Source organism: Haemorhous mexicanus, chromosome 4 (assembly GCF_027477595.1).
Source record: "Haemorhous mexicanus isolate bHaeMex1 chromosome 4, bHaeMex1.pri, whole genome shotgun sequence".
In the NCBI taxonomy this organism is placed as follows: domain Eukaryota; kingdom Metazoa; phylum Chordata; class Aves; order Passeriformes; family Fringillidae; genus Haemorhous; species Haemorhous mexicanus.
The window spans coordinates 75499256-75523795 of NC_082344.1; the positions used below are offsets into that span (position 1 = coordinate 75499256).

General features: G+C 38.6%; 1 protein-coding gene across 1 annotated transcript in view; it reads right to left on the reverse strand.

The window, feature by feature from the left end:
• DNAAF9 (dynein axonemal assembly factor 9) overlaps nucleotides 1–24540 on the reverse strand; it is a 73125-nt gene that overhangs the window by 33957 nt on the left and 14628 nt on the right. Inside the window, 18 exon segments of the mRNA XM_059845471.1 lie at nucleotides 420–470; nucleotides 1227–1297; nucleotides 2167–2278; nucleotides 2560–2605; nucleotides 3134–3178; nucleotides 3443–3519; nucleotides 3955–4042; nucleotides 6627–6663; nucleotides 7638–7719; nucleotides 9667–9802; nucleotides 10880–10920; nucleotides 10922–10948; nucleotides 11689–11787; nucleotides 12963–13040; nucleotides 16606–16712; nucleotides 18408–18504; nucleotides 21724–21848; nucleotides 22646–22765. Of these exon segments, the coding sequence (XP_059701454.1) occupies nucleotides 420–470; nucleotides 1227–1297; nucleotides 2167–2278; nucleotides 2560–2605; nucleotides 3134–3178; nucleotides 3443–3519; nucleotides 3955–4042; nucleotides 6627–6663; nucleotides 7638–7719; nucleotides 9667–9802; nucleotides 10880–10920; nucleotides 10922–10948; nucleotides 11689–11787; nucleotides 12963–13040; nucleotides 16606–16712; nucleotides 18408–18504; nucleotides 21724–21848; nucleotides 22646–22765 (1439 nt within the window).

Below are 24540 nucleotides of genomic sequence, written 5' to 3' on the forward strand. Positions count from 1 at the left end.
AATTGCACCACAAATGTGAAACTCATGTGATTTAAGATGTTTCCAGATTCCAAACTCTTTTTTTTTTTTCCTAGTGCTTAGAGTGTTTTCCTTTAGACATGAACATGCTAATTAAGTCAAAAGAAAGTTGCATCAAGTTTTAGGGGCTTTTGGAGACACATGAGCTCCATGAGTAATGTTCAGTGAGACTTCCATGAAATCAGAGTTTTATTAGGACTCTTTTTGCTCTTGGGTTTTATGATTCTTTGAAATAAAGAAACCCTCAAACTTTTACACACAATATATTATTTTGTTTGAAAAAGACAGGGCAGAAGTCCTGTAGAAGAGAAGTACCACACAGAATAAAAGGAGAGTCTGCTAGGAGCTCAAGTTGTTCAAATCCTGCTTCATCAAAGTGTAACAAAAATACTGAACTTTACCTTCAATACTTGCTGTGCCTTTTCAGACACTTTCACATCACTGTCTTCAACCTGCAGCCAGAAACAGCTTCCATTTGAATGGGGATTTATATAAATAAAGTAAGTCTAACATTAAATAAAAAGCATTTTAGAGGCCAACAAGAACCTCAGGTACCACAGAGAGAAAAAGCCCTGAGCCCAGAGTGTTTTAAAATCAATTTTGTGCTTTTAATACTGTGTTACCATGGGACCAAAATAATTTCTTGCACCACATTCTCCCCATTAAATTGTTTTATAGACTAAAATATTATCTAGATAGAAAGCATGCAGTTTTATGTTTTATTACTGTTCAAGCTTGCACTGCCAAGGGCAATGCCCAGCTTTGTTGTATTCTCTGGAATTCTATCTCATCAGAGGTCTTGAATCAAACTTTGCTTTCTTTTGGGCTGATCTAAAATGCCCCACAATAAAGAGAATTTTCCAAAGTGCCACTGTGCACTTCAAAAACAACCAGATCTTTAAAAAGATAAAAACCTGGCGAGGTGAAGAAATAATAATAATAATAATAATAATAATAATAATAATAATAATAATAATAATAATAATAATAATAATAATAATAGTAATAATAATAATTTAAAACTGCCATGCATGGAACCATCAGCTTAATTTTTCACTTATCATCCAAATCTAAAGAACCAGGGCATGTTAATATTACAAAATTGTATTTCAGTGCTCAGGTTCCAGATTTTCCCTCAGCCAAGCCCACTCCCAGAGCAAGTTTTGCCCTGTGGATGAGCTGAGCTGAGGCTCTGTGCTCTCACTCACCAGCCAGGAAGCAAATCTTGGGATAGCTGCAGTCAGGATAACGTGCCTGGAGTCTGGGTGGATGCTGCCATCTGCAGGGGAGCCACGGGAAGCAAAGCAGTGAAATCAGGGAATTATTAAGGTTGGAAAAGACCTTCAGGATCACCAAATTCAACCTCTGACCTAATATCACCATGGCCACTAAACTTACACCACCCCCATACTTCAGAATGCCCAGTATGTTACTGTTAAGAGCTGAAACTTCTAGAGAAAATATGAAAATCTTATTATTTTAAGGATTTCTGAGTGTTTAAATGAAACTTTCACAGCAGAGTAACTCCCAGTCCTCTTGTGCTCTGACATACACAGAGTTCCAAAGAAATCCTGATTTATTCTGATCCTTCCATGGCTGCTGCAGAGTTCTCTATAAATCCTGATTTATTCTGATTCTTCCATGGCCTCTTCCTTTGCTCTTAGTGTTCCAAACCCATCAGGGTAACAGCAAAAACACCCACTGGAATTCCTCTGGCTTTCCCATCACAGCAAAGCCAGCAGAGGACAAGAGTGGTGATGAAATTTAGAATTTTCAACCTCTGACCTAATATCACCATGGCCACTAAACTTATACCACCCACATACTTCAGAATGCTTTAAGACTTGAAATTTCTTTAGTAAATATGAAAATCTTATTATTTTAAGGATTTCTGGGTGTTTAAATGAAACTTTCACAGCAGAGTAACTCCCAGTCCTCTTGTGCTCTGACATACACAGAGCTGCTCCAGAGTTCTATAGAAATTCTGATTTATTCTGATCCTTCCATGGCCTCTTCCTTTGCTCTTAGTGTTCCAAACCCATCAGGGTAAGAGCAAAAACACCCACTGGAATTCCTCTGGCTTTCCCATCACAGCAAAGCCAGCAGAGGACAAGAGTGGTGATGAATTTTAGGATTTAAACTGCTCACCTTTTTCTTTGACCTGTATTTGTGATGTCAGGAAGGAGTCTGAAAACACAACAGATCCCAAGCATCCTCTTCCTGTGAGCAGGTCTGGAATGTCAAACACCATCATGGATGCCTGCAGTTGGAGGGAAGGGAAAGCAAAACTTGAAATATTTCAATTGAAAAAGCAAAATTTGTATTTTTCAAACATCCCAAACCAGTATTTCCATATTGTGGTTAAATCTGTGTTAAGGCTTTATCTGAATTCTGATTTCTTGTTAAACCTGGTCCAGCATCTGAATCTCACTCATGTCTCCTCTTATATTTGTATTCACATAAAAATGTCAGTATGTCCCAGAAAAACAGACACTTGAGCTCTATTTTCTAGTTAAATAAATAAATATTATTATTTCTTACCGTTTTAATCAAACTCAGGCTGTCCTCGTTATCTAAAGGAGTAATTCTAGAACAACAATGATAATGAAATATTTAAAAGTTAGATCATCTTTCTGGGACTTCACAGCCACCAAAAAAGCTGTTCTATTTTAAAATAAACACTTATTTGTGCAGGTCATTTCAGTCAATTAGTGTGAGGATTAAATAAGCACAAGTTCGTGATATCAACTAAGTTAAAAGCACTTTTAAAAGGAAATTGTTAATGAGCTCATGCTGCTTCTACTCATTAACAGTTAATAAAAATTAGTCTGCCCAACTGCTTTTTATTCCTTTTAATGTTTTTAAGATTCCACAGAATTACAGATATGAAATCACTGAACTACCTCACACACAAAAGCATTTAGCACAACTTGTGTGAAATTATCAAACAAAGGGGTTTTTGCAGGAGTACCAAGAGGAGAAAAATTTATTTATTAGTGTATGAAAAGCACTGTAATCAATAACAAGATAATAATGTTGTTGTTATTGTTATTGTTATTGTTATTAACACAATAATGGAATTAATAACAAGAAATTGTAAGACAGTGATACAAACCTGCCATGGTTGTTCACAGCCTGGATTTGAAAAGCAATTTTGGAGCTGTAGAATAGAAATTGTACAGGTGAAATGTGTGGTTTATATTTTTAAATGGAAAAAAAAAAAGCAGGAATACACTTAAAGCAAAAGAAGTGATTAAGAAAACTGGAAAATGGGATAATTATAATGATTTTTAAAGGCTGAATGCATTGTGAAGTCTTGAAATTTGGCAGTCAGGCAGGTTCAGTTTGAAATTAATATTTTTCAGTTTATAATTGATATTTTTCCCCCCAAAGAAGCCAAATGAGCAACTCTGGAGATACCCACCGTAAAGCAGATTTCAGCTGTGCTAAGCCAAGGGTGTCTAACACAGACAGCAGCACCTGCTCTGCCACCTCCTTTGCCTGAAAAAAGGAAATCAAAATTAAAATATCCTTTCCCATGGCCTTCCAAATCCCAGAAGCTCCAGGAGCACCCAAAGACCAACAGGAGACACTCAACAGTAACACACTGATGCACCAGGCTAAAATTTGCTCTTTCACAGATCTCATGTTCCTTACTAGGTCAGGAAAATTCATGAGAAGATGGAAACCCAACTGGAGATGGGTAAAAATTAGACACACTCTGAAATCTCTCTTTTATTGTATTTTTTTTTTTTTTAACAGAATTCAGAGCCTGCTTGGAGGGCAGGGTGTGAACCTTGGGTTATTCCATTGAGCGAAACACAGAATTCATTTTGGTTTTCCTTTTGCTTTGCACGTAAATCTCATCCTGCAAGCAATCCAAATCAACAGTGACAGAGAGAGAACAATTAAATTTCATTTACCAACTTCATTTACCTTGGATTCAGTGGAAGTTTTAGCATAGCACTCAATGCCAGCAAGCACAGCCTCTACAACAGCAGAATATATTTGCGACAACAGCGTACTGAAGAGAGATACAAACACAACATTTACTGGACAGGCAGAGTTTTCTTCCTCCTCTCTTTAAAGGAGCAGCTTTTCCTCTCATTGCACAACTCCCTTAATAATAAGGAAGGGGTCTTTGTTGGAATAAGTGAAGTAGTTTTATAGTTAAGCTTTCTGTTTAAGAAAATTAAATTAGAGCGAGGAAATTGCTGAGGTTACAGGATATTTTAGGGAAATAACTCTTGATAGAAATGTATCTGCTGCTTTTGTTAGTCAGGAATAAAAAATCTGGTTTACTGTTGCTTTTTGCTGCAGTTGGGTTTAAGAATCACATCCTAATTGCAGGGTCTGGAGTGACAGAGGGAATGGCTTCACACTGACAGGGGGAGGGATGGATGGGATCCTGGGAGGGAATTATTCCCTGTGAGGGTGGGGAGGCCCTGGGATGCAATTCCCAGAGAAGCTCTGGCTGCCCCTGCACCCCTGGAAGTGTCCAAGGCCACTTGGAAGTGTCCAAGGAGCCACTTGGGATAGTGGAAGGTGTCCCTGCTGTCCCTCCCTCTCCTGGCAGGAGACTGGAATGAAATGACCTTTAAAGATCTTTTCCAACTCAAACCATTTCACAATTCCATGCAATCTCCATCCCAGCTTAGTCCAGGGACTGAGAAAATGGCACAGAAATAAAGCAAAGTCAGGTGAAGCCAGGAGTGACTTTCAGCTACTGCCACATTTACAGCTCCAGAGCCACTGGGGACAAAGCCCCGAGTGCCCAACCAAGGAACATCAGCCTCTGTTTTCCTGCTAAATTACAATAAAAATAATTAACAGATCAATAAAATTACTCCCTAATTTTAAGTTTTCTCATTACTCCACTGCCTATATTGAGGGAGGGAAGAGGGGGGAGCAAAGAGAAGGATATAGCATTCAAGCCAAAGGCAAAGCACTCCTGAAGGATGGAAAAAAGCATCTGAAGATCCCAAACCTCAAAATGCACCAAAGCTTGTCTTGGATCATCCCCAACAGCAGCAAGTGATTTTAAAATTCAGCTTTTTCACTGATTTTTCAGGTTTCTGGATTGTAATTTCCTGTGCTTTCATATGTGCTCAGCATGTTTTCACTGCATTAAAGCAATGTAATTCCTTTATATTGTAATTCTTCCAGACTTTGACACCATTCCTATTTTCCCTCAAATTCCCACATATATTTGCAAGAAAACACTTCAGTGAGATGTCCTTTGTCTTATTCTTCTTCCCATTTTAACATTTTAAAGCTAGCAGTGAAAAAAAACAAAAAAAACCCCAGCACAGGATTTCTTTTGTGTTGCTTTTGAAGCATTGTCTTAAAATAAAAATAAAACACAAAACTTATCTCAGTTTATCATTCAGTTTTCAGAGCTGGTTTATGCACTCCAGGCAATCACTACAGCCAAATTTGGAATGAACAGTGTTCATAAAATACTTTTTATTTCACTTTTTTATAAAATATTGACCACTGGAAGAAGCAGGACACAACTGCAAACTAAGCTAAAAATCATGAGTTCAGGTTTGTCAAAAAAAGTCAATTATACTAACTGGTGTTGCAATTAGATTATTTGCAGCAATACAGGGATGCTTCCAAGAAAAAAAATATTATTTTCAAATTACTGCCTTTATCAACCCCTGCTTGGTTTGGAGCTTCCCTACTCATCTTGATTTAAATGTATTTAGTACAAAGGATTTTTGAAGGAGGATAAAAAATGTTTGAGCAGTACATAGATGTAAGAAAAAACACCTGTTGGAGTTCAGTTTTCTCTAAAAAATGGAAATTCTGCTGCTCAGTGCAGTAATTCCATTTTCATGTCTCAAAATTAACAATATTTAGTGTGACAGCACTGACACATCTTTAATATTTTTAGTATCTTGCTACCTGGTCATGCAGCTTTGCAGAAAAACCAGGCTCCTAAAATGATCCCAGCTAATAAGGAGGACAAAAATCTCTGAGGAAAAATCAGGTTTCTCAAGAGAGAGAGCAGAACCAAAGCAGATTTTCTCCTGTGTTCTCCAAGCTGGACAGGGATCTCCAACATGCACAGAAGTGGACAACAACATGGAGAAACAAAGTGGGGTTTTGAGAAGGTTAAAATGTGCAGAAGCTTTGCAGCTTCCCAAATTTTAGGAAAACTTCAGTTTGCTCTGACTTGAACAGAGTGAGTTTATTCACAGGTTTGAGTGTTCCCTGCTGGCATTTTCACTGAGCATCAGAAATTTTCCACATTGTGAATGAAACTGGTCCAAAAATTGCTTTTTCTTCTGTCTGTGCAAGATGCTGCAGTGTGAGAGACTTTTTCCCCTTGGTTCACATAAAGTATCTTTTAAAATTATTCAAGATTTTTTTTTACTACAATTTCAGCAAAATTAACTAATATTTCCTTTCCTAACAACTCCTCATGGACCCACTGAAACTCCCCACGAGGATTTTGCCTTTGCAACCCTGTCCCATGCACATTATTCTGAATAAAAATGTCCCTGCAGATGCCAACAGCCACTAAAAGCAGGTGTCACCTACTGCCACGGAGTAGAGAGAGAGAAGAGTTAAGGAATAATATTAAAAAATTGGCAGCTTACACTTGCTCAGCTTGCTTGTGCATCTCATTGTCATTTCCTGTGTTAAAACAGAAATTACAAAACAAAAACAATAAAAAAGGTTTGGTTTAAACACTCTGAGAACATTTCTGCTGCACATGTTACATGGAATTTATCCAGTATTTTATGCTACTAAGGCAAACACAGGCTGTAATTCCAATTTTCCAACCATCCTCTCTTCAGCTGTTCTGAGCCCAGCATATATATTTATTTTATATATATTTTGTATATATTTTTATATATTTATATATATTTTTATATATTTTATATATTTGTATATATTTATATATTTAATATATTTAATTATTTATTTTGTATTTCTATATTTTGTATATTAAATATATTTATAATGTAATATATAATACAGAATACATAATACATAATACATAATATATAATATATAATATATAATATATATATAATATGCAATATGCAATCTATAATATGTATTATATGATATATATAATATATTATATATATTTTATAATTTTTTTCATTTTTCTTTTTTTTCCTTTTTTTTTTTCAAGATAACCCTAAGGACTGACTTCATTCATGGACTCTTCCAGCCCTTCAAACTATATAAGAATATGGTTTTTTAAAATTTTACATTGGTTTTATTTGGGAATACAGCTACTGTAACTCATTACACTGAGGATAAAAGATGGAAGTGAAAGAATTTCCTTCATCCTAAAAATCCTCAGTTACTTGACAACTCTCAGTTTGAATTATGTATTTTGGAGACTGGTTTTTTATAAATCCATATGGAACATGGACTTTAATATTTGTTTAATGCTTTAAAAAGGATCTGCACACTGAGATCTGACAGATTTTATGTTCAACACTCAGCTCTGACAGATTTTACCCAAAAATCTGCTATGATTTCATGCACTGGCTACAGAATCCACCACTTAGAGAGGAAGCAAAGCCTGTAATTGCTACAAATTTTCATGGAATCAGAGGTAAAAACTGCCTTGGTGTATTTCATGCACTTACCCAGGAAAGGAATGTGAGTGGCTCCAAAAAAATAGGTCCTTGAACAGGCCAGGGGTCCCTTTGGAGATACACACTGCACTACCTAGCAGTCAGCATTAATGAGATACAAAAGACATCAGTAAAACAAAGGGGTGCAATAATTAACAATTAACTACATTCCCCTTAAGTCTTCTAAGCACTGACAGACTACAGAAGTTTACAACACAGAACTGGATGGTGAAAATGCAACTTACGTTTTCAAAGGTCTATTTCACTTTTGACTTGACCTGAATGGTTGAAAGACTTTGGAAAGGAGATGAGCTCTGACTTGTGTTTTCAATTTCCTATGTCAACTGCTCTTTTCATGAAGAGGAAAGTGGGTCAGGTTCCCATAACTAGGCTGGCACTTGGTCTTATTTACTATGTTCATGACACCCTATTAAAACAGTATCACCTGTACCTGTAAATAAACCACCTTTTTAAGAACAGCATCAGAATCTGAGGACAACAGATGGAGCAAGTACATCACAATAACACAGTACTTGCAAAGGTTTAAAATGGCATCTTATTGCTCACAAGGGAAGGAAAGACAGGACTGGAAGTGTTTTCACAGAAACAGTGTTAAGAGCAGCAAAAGGAGGATGAGATTTCACCAAGATGCAAAACCACTCTTGTCTCAGGCTCTGCACACGTGATCTGTGCCCAGAAGCCCCACGTCCATCCATCCCTGAAATGCTGACAAGCTCATCAACTCATGGCCTCACTCATGCTCTCACATCCACCTGCTCAGGGCTCACACCACTCCCAGAGCCCCTGGAGGCAGCAGGGAGCTCTCTCCACACTCTACCTCTCTCCTCCTTCGCTGCCAAGTTGCCTTCTGGAGCCACCCAGGCCCTGCAGCCAGAGGATCCCAAATCCCTGGGGTGATGGACCTCAGCACATGTTTAACAACCCAGCTTTTACTGGGAAATGGAAACAAGTTAATCATGTTCAACAACCCAGATTTTACTTGGAAATGGAAACAAGTTAAACATCTTTAACAACCCAGCTTTTACTTGAAATGGAAACAAGTTAATCATGTTCAACAACCCAGATTTTACTTGGAAATGGAAACAAGTTAATCATGTTCAACAACTCAACTTTTACTGGGAAATGGAAACAAGTTAAACATCTTTAACAACCCAGCTTTTACTTAGAAATGTAAAAGTAAAAGCACAAGTTTAACAAAACAAGTAAAAGCATGTTTAACAACCCAGCTTTTCCTGGGAAGTGGAAATAAGTTAACCATGTTTAACATCCTAGCTTTAAATTGGAAATGGAAACAAGTTCATCATGTTTAACAACCCAGCTTTTACTTAGAAAGGGAAACAAAAGAATCATTTTTAACAACCCAGCTTTTACTTAGAAAGGGAAATAAATTAATGATTTTTAACAACCCAGCTTTTACTTAGAAAGGGAAATAAATTAATGATTTTTAACAACCCAGCTTTGACTTAGAAAGGGAAATAAATTAATGATTTTTTAACAACCCAGCTTTTACTTGGAAGTGGAAATAAGTGAAGCTTTGCAACTTGATCAGAACAGTCCTGGAATTCCATGAAAGGTTTTTCAGAGTTTTGTCAGTAGCTGCTGAAGCATGCACTGGAATTTGGATACATGGTGGTATATCCCAGGTTTATTCACAAAATTTTTTTTTTAAATGGCTAAATAAATGTGATTCAAATAGAATCTGTGTGTCACAGTTAAGTTGATCACAGGAGGCCAGGACACAAAGAGCATTTCCCTCTCCCCCACCCATTTACAGCAAAAGTTGTCTTTTTCTAGAGAATAAATTATTTTAACTCTTTCAGCAGTCCTTGATTAAGAATCCAGTATGGTTCCACTTGGAAAGAGCAAGAAAAATCACATTTATTCCTTGAACTGATGGATTGCTAAGGTGCTTTATGTTAAGAAGAATTAGGCATTTAACTCATCAGAGACAAGCACAAAAAATATACAAAGAAAAAGAGAATATACTTCCAAATCTCAGATAACTTCTCCAAAGCCTTACCATATGCTTGGCAGTGCTCCCACCAAGGCCAGTGTTTCGGACCAGATGCCCTTCAGATGGAAAATTAAAGTTCCCAGTGTTCAAGTTTTCCTTTGTGGAGTGGCTGCCAAACAGGACAAAGGGCTGCCTGCTCGGGCTGAGGAGGAGACAGGGAATCAACACCAAAATACTTGCAGGAAGTTGACTAACAAATGAAATCAAAGCTTTCAACTGCTGAATTTCTCATTATAATCATAAAAAATTACTAAAGCTGCACAAAGCTTCACAGTGAAATGAGCAAGTTCAAAAGAAAAAATCTACTTGCATTTATAAAATGATAATTGAACTTATCTCAAGGTTGTTCCCAAATGCTCTTAAAATATTCTTTTATCTTAAGCTGCCTTGAAAAGCTGCTTAGTTTAAAATTTATTATCTTGAAAAGCCCTGAAATGACAGTGTTGGAAACAAACCAAACTATTTTGGGTTGAGTTCTGGCTTTGGGCCCAAAACTCAGCTGGAGAGGTCAAAGATTTTCTTTTCTTTAATGCAATGCAAGCATCAGAGGATGCTGCCAGAAATAAAGGGCATTAAACTCCACTGGTTCACTCCAAACAGAGGAGAATGTGCAGAGAGAACAGAGAATTGAGAATGTGCAGAGAGATTGAGTGAGCTAAACAAACCCTGATTAGCTCACAGCAGCAGAACGTGGATTCTGCAACAGAACCTTCAGCTAAACAACAACTTTTGGTTAAAAGTCTCTCCTGGAATCTCAGGATGGTTTGGGCTGGAAGGAACCTTAAAAATCCTCTCATTCCAACCCCTGCCATGGGCAGGGACAACTTCCTCTATGCCAGGTTGTTCCAAGCCCCATCCAAACTTTTCCAGGGATGGAACAAGGAAGGAGTTGATCATAATGAACAAAATTTTATGGTCTGGGCAAGAATTACAGCATTAAACCCTGGGAAAACTCAGTTTATCCTTCCAGGACATGAAGGAACTCTGCAGAGGCTTTTTTCAGTAGGAGATTTGATCTACTGAGGTGATACCAAAAAGAATTTTAAACATTATGGCATCAGGGATATGGAAATAAAATATTGAGGTACTAGTGACATCAGAGGGAGTAATGAGTAATAATAATAATAATAATAATAATAATAATAATAATAATAATAATAATAATAATAATAATAATAATAATAATAATAAAATAATAATAATAATGAGTAATAATTACCTGTTATCTGTTATATGGCTTGAGATCATGCCATGGCTGAATGCCATGGCTGAAATAACTTCTGAAGGGCTGTGAAAAATTGAAAACAAAAATTATTCAGAAGTACATGGACAGAAGTGTGAAATATCCTCTCATTAATTAAACCTGAATGATCCTTCTCAGAGAAAACTCCTGAACCCTCAAAAAACACTTCCAACCTCCACAAACAAACCCAAACACCACTAAATCTCTCCTTTCATTAAATCATTCAAAGGTGCAGGTTGGGAGGGACCTGAAAGTCCATTTAGTTCCAACCCCCTGCCATGGGCAGGGACACCTTCCACCATCCCAGAGGAAGCAACAAAATGCATCCAAGAAGCATCAAAAGGCTTCCAAATGCATCAAAATGCATCCAAAAAGGCAACAAAATGCATCCAAAAAGCAACAGCCACCCCCAGAAATGCTGTGCTTTGTTCTGTTCTGTTTTCTCAGTTCTGTTTGAGGTTTGAGATGTGCAAATTCAACTTGTTAATCCCTGCACATACCAGATTCCATCCAAATGCAAGTTAAATCTGCCTGCAAATATCTCCTGTGCAGACAGAAATTGAATTATCAGTGAGCAAACACTTGACTGAATTACCCCTGCAGTCCCAAGCCATCATACCATGGATTTTTCAGCTGGGTGGTGACTTTAAAATATTTAAATTATGTGGTTTTAACCCTCAAACATGAAAAGTGAAATGGAATAGGAAAAAAAAAAAAAAAACAAATTAATGGTGAATAATTATTCTTTCTTCATGGATACTGGAGGATTGCTGAAGCAGGCCTACCTCCCCAGCCTGAGATTCTGAGAGTTCCAGAATGAAGGGAATTTCAGTGTCAAAATTAGCAAAAAAGTTGGTCCACTGGTGTTCAAAAATCGTTAAATCCTAGAAGGAAAATAGCTGATGTTATTTTAAGAGAAATGAAGGCAAAGGTGACATTTCACTGGAACACAGACTGCCAATGAAACAATAAACTCAGGAAAATAAATGTATTTTAGAAGATAAGGACATTCTGCTGGATTTCAGGGTGTCTTTTTGTGGGTGTGTGGTTTAGGTTTATTGTTTTCAGAAACTTTAAGTCAATTTAACAATAACTTTCAGGTTGAAAACCTCAAATTCTAATAAATAGGTCTGCTCAGGGTGTAGGAGAAGTCCCAAACATTAATCTCACTGCCACCCAGAGAGGGGAAGTGAAATATCAGAGAGGTGATTACTTAAACTGAGAGCCTTGTAAAAACTCTGTGATATTTTAATTTTCATTCCAGCAGTTGACTGAACAACCAAATTGGTGTGAACTACCAATATGTTATTAATAAAGGATAATTACTCTGAATTTTGTATTAAATTGCTATCAAGCTAGGAACAGATTAAAAATTAATATACACCAAGAATTATAAAATTATATATGCTATTAAAGTATGAATAGTAATTTAATAAATTATAAATATTAATAAATTAAAATATTACATAATTAGATTGTAATACTTATAATAAATTATGATAAATCTAAATTATAATATAAATAGATATAATAAATTAGAAATCTAAATTATAATTACATATCCTAATATTTATACAATGCTTTCTCCTCTGAGATCAGAGCATGGCATTAATGTGAGAATCCCTTCCCTCTGTTTGTATTTCCCAAAGCACCAGGGCAGCCACTGAGTGTCACTGTTCCCCACTTAAAGGAGCTGCAAAACATCTGAAAAATGTTTTTTTTTTCTCCTGGAAGAACGGTTGGGTGTTAAAGGGGAATTTTTAACAAAGGAGGATTAACACACAAAACCACAGCAACTTCATGTCATTAAACCATGTACAAAACACATGAAAGAAAGTTTTTAGGAGATTTTCAAAGCAATAAATTCAAGGAAACCAAGTTATTTTAATGTTTTGCAGAGTTTGTGGCAGATTTGAGGAATGAGAGGAGACCCTGCAAGCAACAGCAGGCAGAGCCTGTAAATTGAACTCATAAACTTAATTAAAACCAAACAAAATCCAACTTTTACTCCGTGGTTCCACCAAGCAGCAGCTGAGGCAGAACATTTCACCTCCCTTACCTCAAAAAGCAAATCCTCCAAGGACACAGGATCCATTTTGCTGTAGGTCTTCCATAAATCAGCACTGACATCCATTAACTGAAAGAGATTTTAAGGACATTTCCGTGAAAAACATCACAAAGAAGGCCACAGATCCAGGCTGAAGCTGAGACAGAATTGGGGAACACTGCCCTAACAGTGCTCCTTAACTCTGATTTCACAAACATTTCCACTCTGATTTCACAAACATTTCCACTCTGATTTCACAAACATTTCCACTCTGTTACAAAAGGCCTGACCAGTGAGGGTCTGAACTCTGTGCAAAGCTTTCTCTGCATCCTCCAAACAAATCATTTCACAATATTTTTCAATTTAATAGCAAAGAACTGCATGAGCTGGTGCAGGCAAAAGGGCAAGATGAGTTTTCTGAGTGAAGACAGCCAAGAACCAATTCCAGGTTTAGTCATCCTGAACATCAGGCAATACTTGCCCCAAGCTGATGGAAATTTAGGCTAAGACAGTTTAACTTTGCAATACTAAATTTAGGCTAAGACAGTTTAACTTTGCAATACTAAATTTAGGCTAAGACAGTTTAACTTTGCAATACTAAATTTAGGCTAAGACAGTTTAACTTTGCAATACTTTATTGCAAGTAGCAGGACGATGTTCATGGAGTGTAATATTTAAAAATCTATTCTTAAGGACACTGGTATCTGAATAATTCTGCATTTACAGGGTTCCCCATCACCCACTAAGTTAAAAATGCAACACTGGCTAGAATTTTCCTAACCCACTGCTTTACAGTTACTCCAGGTATTCATGTAATAATGATTTCCCAGACTGCACTTCCGTTCCATGGCTATAAATAAAGGAAATTTTCTAAATTACAGGTGATGCATATGAGAGATGCATCTGGAGAGCAATATTTAAAAATCTATTCTAAAGGGACACTGGAATCTGAATGATTCTGCATTTACTCCCTGTCACCCACTCAGTTAAAAATGCAACACTGGCTGGAATTTTCTTAAGCAGTTTTCTTTACTGTTATTCCAGGTACTCATGTAATAATGATTTCTCAGACTTCACTTCCATTCCATTCCTATAAACACAGGAAATTTTCTAAATTACAGCATCATGAGCAACTCTGATTTATCCAGTAAAAGAGCAACTGCCTTTAAAATCTTGAATTATCATCCTTCATATATTCCATCTAAGAGAACACACAGAAGAGGAAAAATCTCAGAGGGAAAGTCTTGAGCTAAAAATGCACCAAAAACCTCCCCTTTTAATAATGGCAGAAGAATTCATTTATAGATGATTTACAGTGATCCCAAATGCACTCCCAGCCTGTTTCCTCCCCCCTCAGTGACACAGAACCACACAAACATGTACAAAGTTTAAAATGTCATTTCCCATTTGAAATCCCCTCACTGAGTTCAAGGAGGAAGCAGCAAGAACTCCAGCTGGAGCTGCCTGGAGTGCCAGAGCCAACATGATTGCTCTCAAAAAAGGAGTCCAGGAATTTTCCCTGCTCCTTTTGAAGCACTCAAGAGTGCCTGGGGACAGAATCAGCTCCCTGGATCACACAGGAGAGGTTCTGTCTGTGCCACCCTGTCTGAACATTTTTTTTCACAGCCTCTACAGATTTGTGAAATGAACTGGGGTAATTAAAAGGTAATTAAAGACCCAACAGCTCCTGAACTGCCAGTGGAATTTTCAGTAACTCATTTTATGTATCAGGAAGGGTGACAGACTGCCCTCCCCAAAGATCTCATCTGTTTGCACTCTGTGTTTAATGCTTTGGGCAGGTTCACACCACAGAGTGTTACAGAACCAGTGATGGAATAAAAAAAAACCTGAAAAAAACCTTGAGGCTTCAAATTTTCCACCCAGTGGGAAGAGAACAGTGCTCAGAAAGGCACAGGAACTCACAGAGAATATTTCTGAGCAGGCATGTACAATTATAGATATGATGAGACTTTAAAAATGGCACTATTAATTCTCTGGAGGTTTTCCAGCTATCAGGAGTCAGACAAAAGCCCATTGTGGCTGTAAAAATGGAGGAGTGATAAGAAAAATGGAACATCTGCATTGCTGTGGCAGAGATTCAAAACATGAAAGCAAAGAAGCTTTAAACAAGCACAGAAATGCAAAGCTGTCATCTGAAAATGCTGTTCAGAGCATAATTAATAAATGGGCAAATCAATGGCATAAGTTGCTCAGAGTTAAATCATTATTAAATATAGGAACAATTAAATCCTGATTGTTGCCCTATTGAGCAGGGTATGATGGCCCATGAATATACAATGTCAGGGAGAGAATAGGGGGCATCTCTTCACTCAAAACCAGTGACCCAAGCATAGTCTTTTCTTATTTTTTGAGCTCATCTCAAGGTGTTCAGCACTAACCAGCTCCTCTTGTTCTGCTCTTGAAGATCTAGAGCCCATCTAAAAAATTAAGGGTAAAAAAATCCATCTAGGGGTAAAAAAATTGGTTATTGGTAGAGGTGGCTCTAGAAGGAAGGGAAGGGAAAGGAGAAGGGAAAGGAAAGGGGAAAAAGGAAAGGGGAAAAAGGAAAGGGGAAAAAGGAAGGGGGGAAAAAGGAAAGGGGAAAAAGGAAGGGGGGAAAAAGGAAGGGGGAAAAAGGAAGGGGGGAAAAAGGAAGGGGGGAAAAAGGAAGGGGGAAAAAGGAAGGGGGAAAAAGGAAGGGGGAAAAAGGAAGGGGGAAAAAGGAAGGGGGAAAAAGGAAGGGGGAAAAAGGAAGGGGGAAAAAGGAAGGGGGAAAAGGAAGGGGGAAAAGGAAGGGGGAAAAGGAAGGGGGAAAAAGGAAGGGGGAAAAAGGAAGGGGGAAAAGGAAGGGGGAAAAGGAAGGGGGAAAAGGAAGGGGGAAAAGGAAGGGGGAAAAGGAAGGGGGAAAAGGAAGGGGGAAAAGGAAGGGGGAAAAGGAAGGGGGAAAAGGAAGGGGGAAAAGGAAGGGGGAAAAGGAAGGGGGAAAGGGGAAAGGGAAAGGGGAAAGGGAAAGGGGAAAGGGAAAGGGGAAACGGAAAGGGGAAAGGGAAAGGGGAAAGGGAAAGGGGAAAAGATGAAGGAAAAAGACAGATAAAGGAAAAAGATAAAGGAAAGGGGAAGAAAAAAAGGAAAGGAAAATGGAAAGGGAGAAAGGAAAGGGAGAAAGGAAAGGGAGAAAGGAAAGGGAGAAAGGAAAAAAGGAAAAAGGAAAAAAGGAAAAAGGAAAAAAGGAAAAAGGAAAAAAGGAAAAAGGAAAAAAGGAAAAAGGAAAAAAGGAAAAAGGAAAAAAGGAAAAAGGAATAAAGGAAAAAGGAAAAAAAAGGGAAAAGGAAAAAAGGAAAAAGGAAAAAAGGAAAAAGGAATAAAGGAAAAGGAAAGGAAAAAGGAGTTGTAAATCACAACAGAGGCCTGGGGTGAATGTTCAAATAATGGTTTATCCAGGAGAAAGTGCTGTGCAGCCCAGAACAGAACCTCAGCCACACCACAGGCTCTCCATCCTGCCTCAGCTTTACAAGATCCAAAAACCTCCATCCAATTTAGCAGCTCGCTTGAGCAGTGAGTCAGGACTAAATCATCTCCAAAAGTGCTCTCCAAAGAAAATAATCTCATGAGTAAGCTCTGCCTCAGGAAGGAGATGGCCAAGGGAAGCACTCACTTCATATTTCATGGTGAAGAAGCCGTCGCCCCCGATCCCCTCGAGCGCGAAGGCCTGGACGATCGGCCACTTCTCCACGATGAACATGTCAAATATCTGCAGGTGGCCTGCAAAGCAAGCACAGCAACCTTCCCTCACAAATCCTGGCATTTCAGCTCTTCCTGAGTTCTTGGGATTCAAAGATTCAGTTGTAGAAAAATCCCATTTTTGTACAGCTGAAAATCTTGAAGCGAAAATTATTTTTGATGCAGCGGGCAATTTCAGAAGCTCCTCTACACCCTGAATTTTGTCCCTTTTTTTCAGGATATTCCACATCTCCTTGCAAACTTCATTACATGCTGATTAACAATTAAAATTCAAGATAATAAACAGGAAGCTTTGCTTACACCAGTTCATCAAATACTTGGCCTTAAGTAGATACTGAAATACAACATCACAGAATCCCAGAATGGTTTGGATGGGAAAGGACCTTAAAGTTCATCCCATCCTCCCCCTTCCACTGCCCCAGGGTGCTCCAAGCCCCTCCAACCTGGCCTTGCTTGGATGGGGCTTGGATCCTGATCCCTGGATCCAATTCCAGGGATCCAGGGGCAGCCACAGCTTCTCTGGACAACCTGTGCCAGGGCTTCACCACCCTCACAGGGAGGAATTTCTTCCATCATCCCCATTTCATCAGGATTTTAAGTTGAGGGAGATTAAAACTTCCTCCTGGCACTTTCATTAATGACTTTTTAGGCAGTCAGAGCATATCAGCCTCCCCTAAGGGAAGCAATAAAGAATTAGGAATAAAAAAAGAATGCAAGATTACACTGCTGAGGCTCAAGGCTGGCTCCAGATCCCAACAGGAAGCTGTGCAGGGCAGGCTTTTTTCAGTTCTAAAAAAGGAAACTTGCATAAAGAAATGTTTATTCTCCCCTTCCATAAAGAAGGATTTCTCTGGAGCTCCCATGGGAACAGAGAAGTTCTGTAGCAGCTCAAGACACTGCTCTGAATGCAAATCATTGCTCTGCCTCAGGCTGGGGGCATTCCCTCCCCAGATGAACTCTGAGGGCTTCCAGCTCTCAGAAAGAAATTCAACTCTTAAGGGAAAGGATGCTAAAAGGAAACTAATGACTTACTAATCCTTATTTCTCTCCTAAGGCAAGGAAATCTTCATTCCCTGAAGCTGCAGGGTGCAAAACCACTTCTGCTCTGTGTTGGGACTCTAGATGCTGAGAATTTTAAACTTTTGGTTTTGAAAAGCACAGACCCACAAGAGAATCCTATATTTAACCTAAGGCTGTAGAGAAGGCTTCCAAAATTGATTAAAATTAAAAGTGAGTAATTTGAATAGGAGTGTGTGATATCACAAAGTAGAAAACTTAGAGTTTCAAGCTTTAAAATATAATAAAATATATAAAGCTATATAAGAAGTTTTGAAGTTGTTCTTCCTCACCTTCTTTTTCATGAGTTTCAGTAATATTTTGAAATTAGACCAAAAAGTCCACATTGCAGGACATAAAAGATTAGTTATTGAGTTAAAAATAAAAAGAATTTAAATATCATTTCTTAATTAGATAATTTAACCTTAAAAGACCTTGTAAAGAGAGTTAGCCATTTTATACCTTGTTAGTAAACTACTACAGAACTCACTGCTTATGAAACTGTAACATAAATTTTTTTTTAAAAATCCAAGTTTGAATGTGAAATACCATCTCAAGTTCCTTCAATCTCAACCTTCACAAAAAAACAAACCCCAAAAAAACAAAAAATAGACCCAAAAAAACCCCAAACCCAACAATTCTGAGCACCACCCAGCCTACCTTGGCAGCTGTAGGGGATCCCAATGCGGCTGCAATCCCTGACCATGTCCACAAAGCTGGAAATCTTGAATTCCTCTGCAGCTTCTTCATCTTCATACTGAAAGAAGCCATTTCAAATCAAATTGGATCAGGCATGCCCTGATTTGAGTGGTAGGAAAGAGAAGATGCAGCATTCAAAGCACTAAAATATCACCTACAGCCTCCTGAAGCTCAAGCATCTCTTTCTGTATTTTGGAAATCCCATCACGGCAGGGATGGACTCAAGCCAATGGAAAATTGAAAAAAAATCAAACTTCAAAGCAAGGTTTTTAATCATGACACATGAAGGCATAATTATAGACTTTATTTTCAGCTTTCAGTGAAGTCTTTCAACATCCAGATTTGAAAGATAAAAGTAATTGTGAGGATACCAACTGATGTGCCACGAAAAACGTGCCACCGAGGGAAAAAAAATTAATATAAGGTACTGAATTACCAGCTAAACAACACTGAGCAAGGAAAACCAATGACAGAATAAGCTCCAGGTCACAGATGAGGCAAGGAGAACCAGTTTTGGTCTGAGGGAGAGGTGAATTGCAGGAAAAGAAGGCAAGAGGAGGAGAAACCCTCATGCAACGCTGTCTGAAGGCTTCAGCAGACTGAAGAGCAAATATCCTAACTCAGAAAAGCATAAAAACCAGACTGAAGAGACAAATCACACTAAAGTCCATTTTCTAACAGAACACAAAGCTGCAAACACACTGACTTTGGCCTGAAAAGCAGTTTAGCAGCAAGTCTGGAGCCAACAGGTTTAGCCCTGCTGGCTTCCTCAAGAGCCACTTGTTTTCTGGAGCAAGATCAGAAGGCAGAGGTGTTTTGCCTATGTTATTTTATTTTATTTTTGTGTGCAGTGCTCTGAGCTTCTTATCAAGGCAAATGACATGATTATGAACTTCTTGGGAGCTTCAGGCTACACCCAACACATTTCTTTTGAGAACAAGTTCTTTTAAACCAAGCCTGAATTTAAGCTGCAGCCCCAGCTCCTCCATGGTGGGTTCCTCCTTCAATCCCAGATCAAAGCTGCAGCTCAAAGCCAAGCCCCAACCAACTGCCAGTTTCTCAAGACTTAAAAATGTCATTGGAACAAGAACTTGGGTTTTGGCAGGGTGCTAAAGGCTTGCTCACAATCTGCTGTTGCAGCCAGTTCAACTGTGACACCCCAGAGTTTACAACAGCAAATTTCTGTATTTTATCCTATTGGGCCACTTTGAACATGGGCATCTTTTTTTAGTAATATGGGATTTTTTTTCCCCCAATAACTAGGATATTCTCTTAAATTCCTGTGGTCTAGTTAAAACAAGTAGGAAGGAAAAAAAGAAGCAGAAGCTCTGTGTTTTGCCAGAGCCAGGTACAGTAGTGCTTTATTTATTTCTAAAATTCTTGTGCTTTTTTGGTTTCATTTTTATGAAGTCATTTCTATCACTAAAATACTTAAAAGCCACTGCAGTCAATTCTCCTGTAAACAGGATGCACTTAAAGCCTGACACAGCAAGGTTTTGCTTGTCTTTCAGCAGTAATCTCAGAAAATGGCAATTCTTATACACTGGGAATGGGACTGCAAGTGCTCAGTGCACTCACACCAAACAGCAATGAAGTAAAACTCTATTTTCAGCTTCCAAAACCAAACCTTTCCCCTCATTTCCACAAAGCACATGATTCACCTTGCCAGTCACATCATGGCAACACTGAGTGATTAAGGTTCTTTACCACAATAAATCATATCAAAGCCCATAAGCAGATGAAGCTTAAAATTCAATAGCTGAGATTGCAGCTGCACTGGCAACTGTGTGCTAAGAACTTCTCTGCTCCATGGCATCAGATTTGCCCTTTCAGCAAGGATTTTGGCAACAAAGAAGCCTTGTGAAGCCAGGCTTTGGGTTTTGCTGTGGCATGTTTTAACCTGGAGCTCAGCTGTTCTATCCTAACAAGAATTATCCCTCTCTGCCTGCACTCCTGGAATTGTATCCACAACAAATTTTGGGATCCATGGACAAGGTATTTATAAACTGGAGCAAGATCAGTGGAGGGCCACCACAGTCAGTGGGATGCAGCACTTGTCCCAGAAGGAGAGATCCAGGCTTGCTCAATATCTGCACCTCAAACCCACCAAAATATGACTGAGATGGCAAAGCCAGGCTCTCCACAGTGGGCATGACAAAAGTCATGATTTAAAACAAGCAGGTTTGGGTTTGATAAAAGGAAACACTTTTTCACTAGGAGGACAGTGGGAAAATGCAGCAGGCAGCCAGCAGAGGTTCTGCAGTCATCCTTGGATGCTTTCAACACCCAGCTGCAAAAAAACCTTGAGAAATCTGATCTGATCTCACCACAGAAACAGGAGGTTGGCCAAGATGATCTCCAGAGGTCTCCTGTAATCTAAATTATTCCCTAATTCTGTGATCTAAGCTATCAACCAGACACACAATCAGTCTATTTTAAGTCCCATCACTTCCAAGCTGAAAACTCAAGGGAACAAAAGATTTCTCTGCCTGACTTTCCCACTGGCTTTACTCACCATCACAGGCTCCAAACCCACTCCCTGCAGAATTCAGAACAATTCCAACTTAGAAAAGGAACTACAGAACTCAATGTAGGAAGAAGCATCTCCAGTCTCCACTGGAATGAAAAGGTCCTTATTCTACACCCAGACAAAGAGAATTTTCATTTTTTACTCCTCTAAAAATACTTCACAACAATAATGGACTTTTTCTAGAATACTTTGACTTTTAAGTTCAAGATGAAACACATCAGTCATGGAATGTAGTGGAAGTGAGGTTAATAGTTCTAAACAGATAGATTTAGTAGTTAAAATGAAAATACATAATGAAGTTTCTTGATTTTAAAGGACTTTCTAAGCCCATCTTTCCTAATATTCTCAAACTCTTGGCAGCCAATGCAAACATTGCTTTGGCAGCAAACAAGGCTGATGTGGGAAATCTCAGTGTCCACTGTGATACTTGATTCACATTTTGCATTTTTCACAAGCCACATTTTTTTCCTCATTAAAAGATCACTGACTCAGGTCAAAACAACAGCAGTTAGTGGGAGAGAGGAGCAATTTGTCCTCACACTCCAACAAATGAAAGTATTGACAACATATTCTTCTTTTACATTTTAGCAAATGATAATACCCAGATGTACACACATATCACTCCCCTGCTGAGGAGGAAAGAGAAAAAAAAGCTTCTGGAAAGAATGTTTTTAAAAGTTTCACTTTAAGGATCAGTTCATTACCAAGTTCATTGGCAAATCTTGTCTGCATTCATTTTTCACTTACCTCATTTTCAGTCAGACAGTGGAAATGCAAGTTCCTCCAGTGTGCCACATAGGGTAAAAGATGATTGTAATTCACAGGGTTACAGTACAGATGAACACTGTCAGGTTTTATTAATATGATTATATCTGCAACAAGCACAACAAAAATTCCAGCATCAGGACTCCACACACAAGAGAAACTGAACAGAAAACATTTTTTCTACTATGCACCTCATTAAAAAAGAAGATTGTTCAGCTATCTGAATGCAATTCCTGATTTTTTTTGAACAAACAGAAGGAGCAGTTGGCAGCCACAGACAGTCCCAAGCACAAGAGCACTTGTTACTGTTCCAGACAACTGGGGGGTAATTCCAAACTCTTGCTCAGGACTTGCATCAGCCTGTCCTTTGTGCAGCCAAGAGGGTCAGGATGAGCCTTCCCAGAGCACTTCCAGAACTCTCAACTCCAGCTGCTCTTGCCTGATGTTACATCAGAGCTGCTTCAAGTAAAAACTATCAACACCACAGCCTACAGGGGAGATATCCAAAACTTCCATGCAAATAAGGGAATAAAAAGCTGTGATCCCAGGGATTGGCCACATTCCAAGTATGACAAAGGTGAGCTAATGTGCTGAAGTGAAAAAGAGCTCAAGTAGTTTAGAAGTGCAGAGGTGTGATCACACATCAGTATTAACTGACTGAACTAACAGACTGTAATTGTGTAAGTTTACAACATTTGAGATAAATTGTGCAGTAGAAAACATATGAAATATATTTTTTATGTTTAAAAATGAGTCCTTTGGCAGTGTTTCTAAGAAGATATTTTCAGGCATATACAAACAACTTGAGACTTAATGACCTTTATTTTTATTTTTTTTTTGTATGTCCCTTTTTCTGCTCATCTTATGTCCAGAACAGGTAAAAAATATTGAGAACATTACTCACCATCCAGAACTTCCTCAGGAAAACCTGTCCTTTCAAAGTCATTGTTGTTCTGGTTGTACAAACCAAAGAGCAGATAATTTGCCAGCTCTCTGCATCCTTCATTGTATCGACTGTCTATGCCTGCAAAAAAAAAGCACAGCAGAACTGGTGTGTGTCCTAACACTGCACACCTGAAAAGTTTATCTTCTTCCTCAATTTATTAAACTTTAAAAAAGGAGTATGAACTCAACTCCCCTGCTGAACACACTGAGAGAACAGGGTAGGGAAAAGGAGATTTTGCAAGATCACTGCCACATGCTGACATCTCCCTTTCAACCTAAGTCCATGAGTATTCCTTAAAAATTTTAAATGTCTTGTTTTCTGCAGTGCTGTGCATTCAAAATTCTGTTTTTTCTAGTAATTCAAACATCTGCCTGGATGCAGGATGCATTCTAATTAATATGTTCTTGATTGAAGCTTCCTAACAAACTAATCCTGTGACCCAAATCTCCTGCTTTAGAATACATGATTAAACATTATCTTATCAGTGTTATAGAGCAATCCCTGAGTCACCAGAGAGCCACTGCAGACTTCTGACAATTTGTGAAAAGATGTTCTGACAAAAAATATGGGGCACAAAAAGCTTCCAAGGAAACCTTTCCTGGTCCTTGGGAAAATTAAATGAAAACAACTGAAAATCTGGAGCATGAAAAGATAAAAGATAAATTCAAGAAGAAAGGAATGAGGTCACAGATTTAGAAACTATTTTCATCAATCTTCATCTCTCTGGATGACAGGCACAGTCATAATTCTACTGGAATAAACCCAGTTTTTTCAAACAAGTACAAGTGCACAAAAAGCAGCATCCTTGCCACTCACATTTCAAGGAGGTCACCAGTCTTGACCGCCAAAAAATTCCTCTAATGGCAAATTTTCCTACCAAGTTAGATTAGAACTCAGTGGGACCCTTGCCAACAAATTTGGATTTATTACATTAGGATACAGTGGAATGGCTGCCAACAAAATGGGATTTGTTAGCACTGCTAAAAGAGAGATCAGCACATTGATAATGGAATAACATGGCCTGAACATCTGAGTCTCAGCACTGGAACTGGAAACCAAACCAGCCAAGAGTCACCTGGACTTGGCAAAAACTGGAACAAACCTCAGGTTCTCCTGTTTGTGCTCCTTTTTCACATTATGCTTCAGCTTTAGGGTGCTAACCAGATGATGTGTCTGCATCCAGCTACTGAATCCCACACCTTAAATTCTTTGTTTGCTCAGTAACTGTGGGAGCTCACATGTACTCCAAGGTATCTGATATTTGGGGGAAAGCTGCCTGACATCTGTCCCAGCCTTCTCAGCCCTCAAAAGGTTTTTTTTTTCCTGCCATAATCTTTGAACCCTCATTCTCCTGCTGTTTCTGACCTCTCACTCACAGGTGTCCCTGTATTTTATTTCCACTTTCAGCCCCATGAAAGCAGGCACACCAATGTAAGCTGGAATTTAATGGGACTCAACACACAAATACAGCTGCCAAAGCCCTTGTGTCTAGGTGGGATTTCAGTTACAAACAAGTGGAGACTCCCTTCTTCCAGGAAGAAACTGTCCCATTGTTTTAGGGAACTCCATTTCAATGGGATCAGCTGCAGCCTTGGGAAGTGAGCACACACAATCCCCTGAGGATAATCTGTTCCACTAATTACCTGCCTAACTGAGGCACCTTCTGAAGGCTCAGAGGAGCAATAATCTGGCACAGACAGACTGAAAGTGCTGGCAATGTCCAGCCTGGAAAAGAGAAGGCTCCAGAATGATCTCAAAGCTCCTTCCAGTGCTAAAGGGGCTCCAGAAGAGCTGGAGAGGGACTTGGGACAAGGGCATGGAGGGACAGGACACAGGGAATGGTTCCCAGTAGC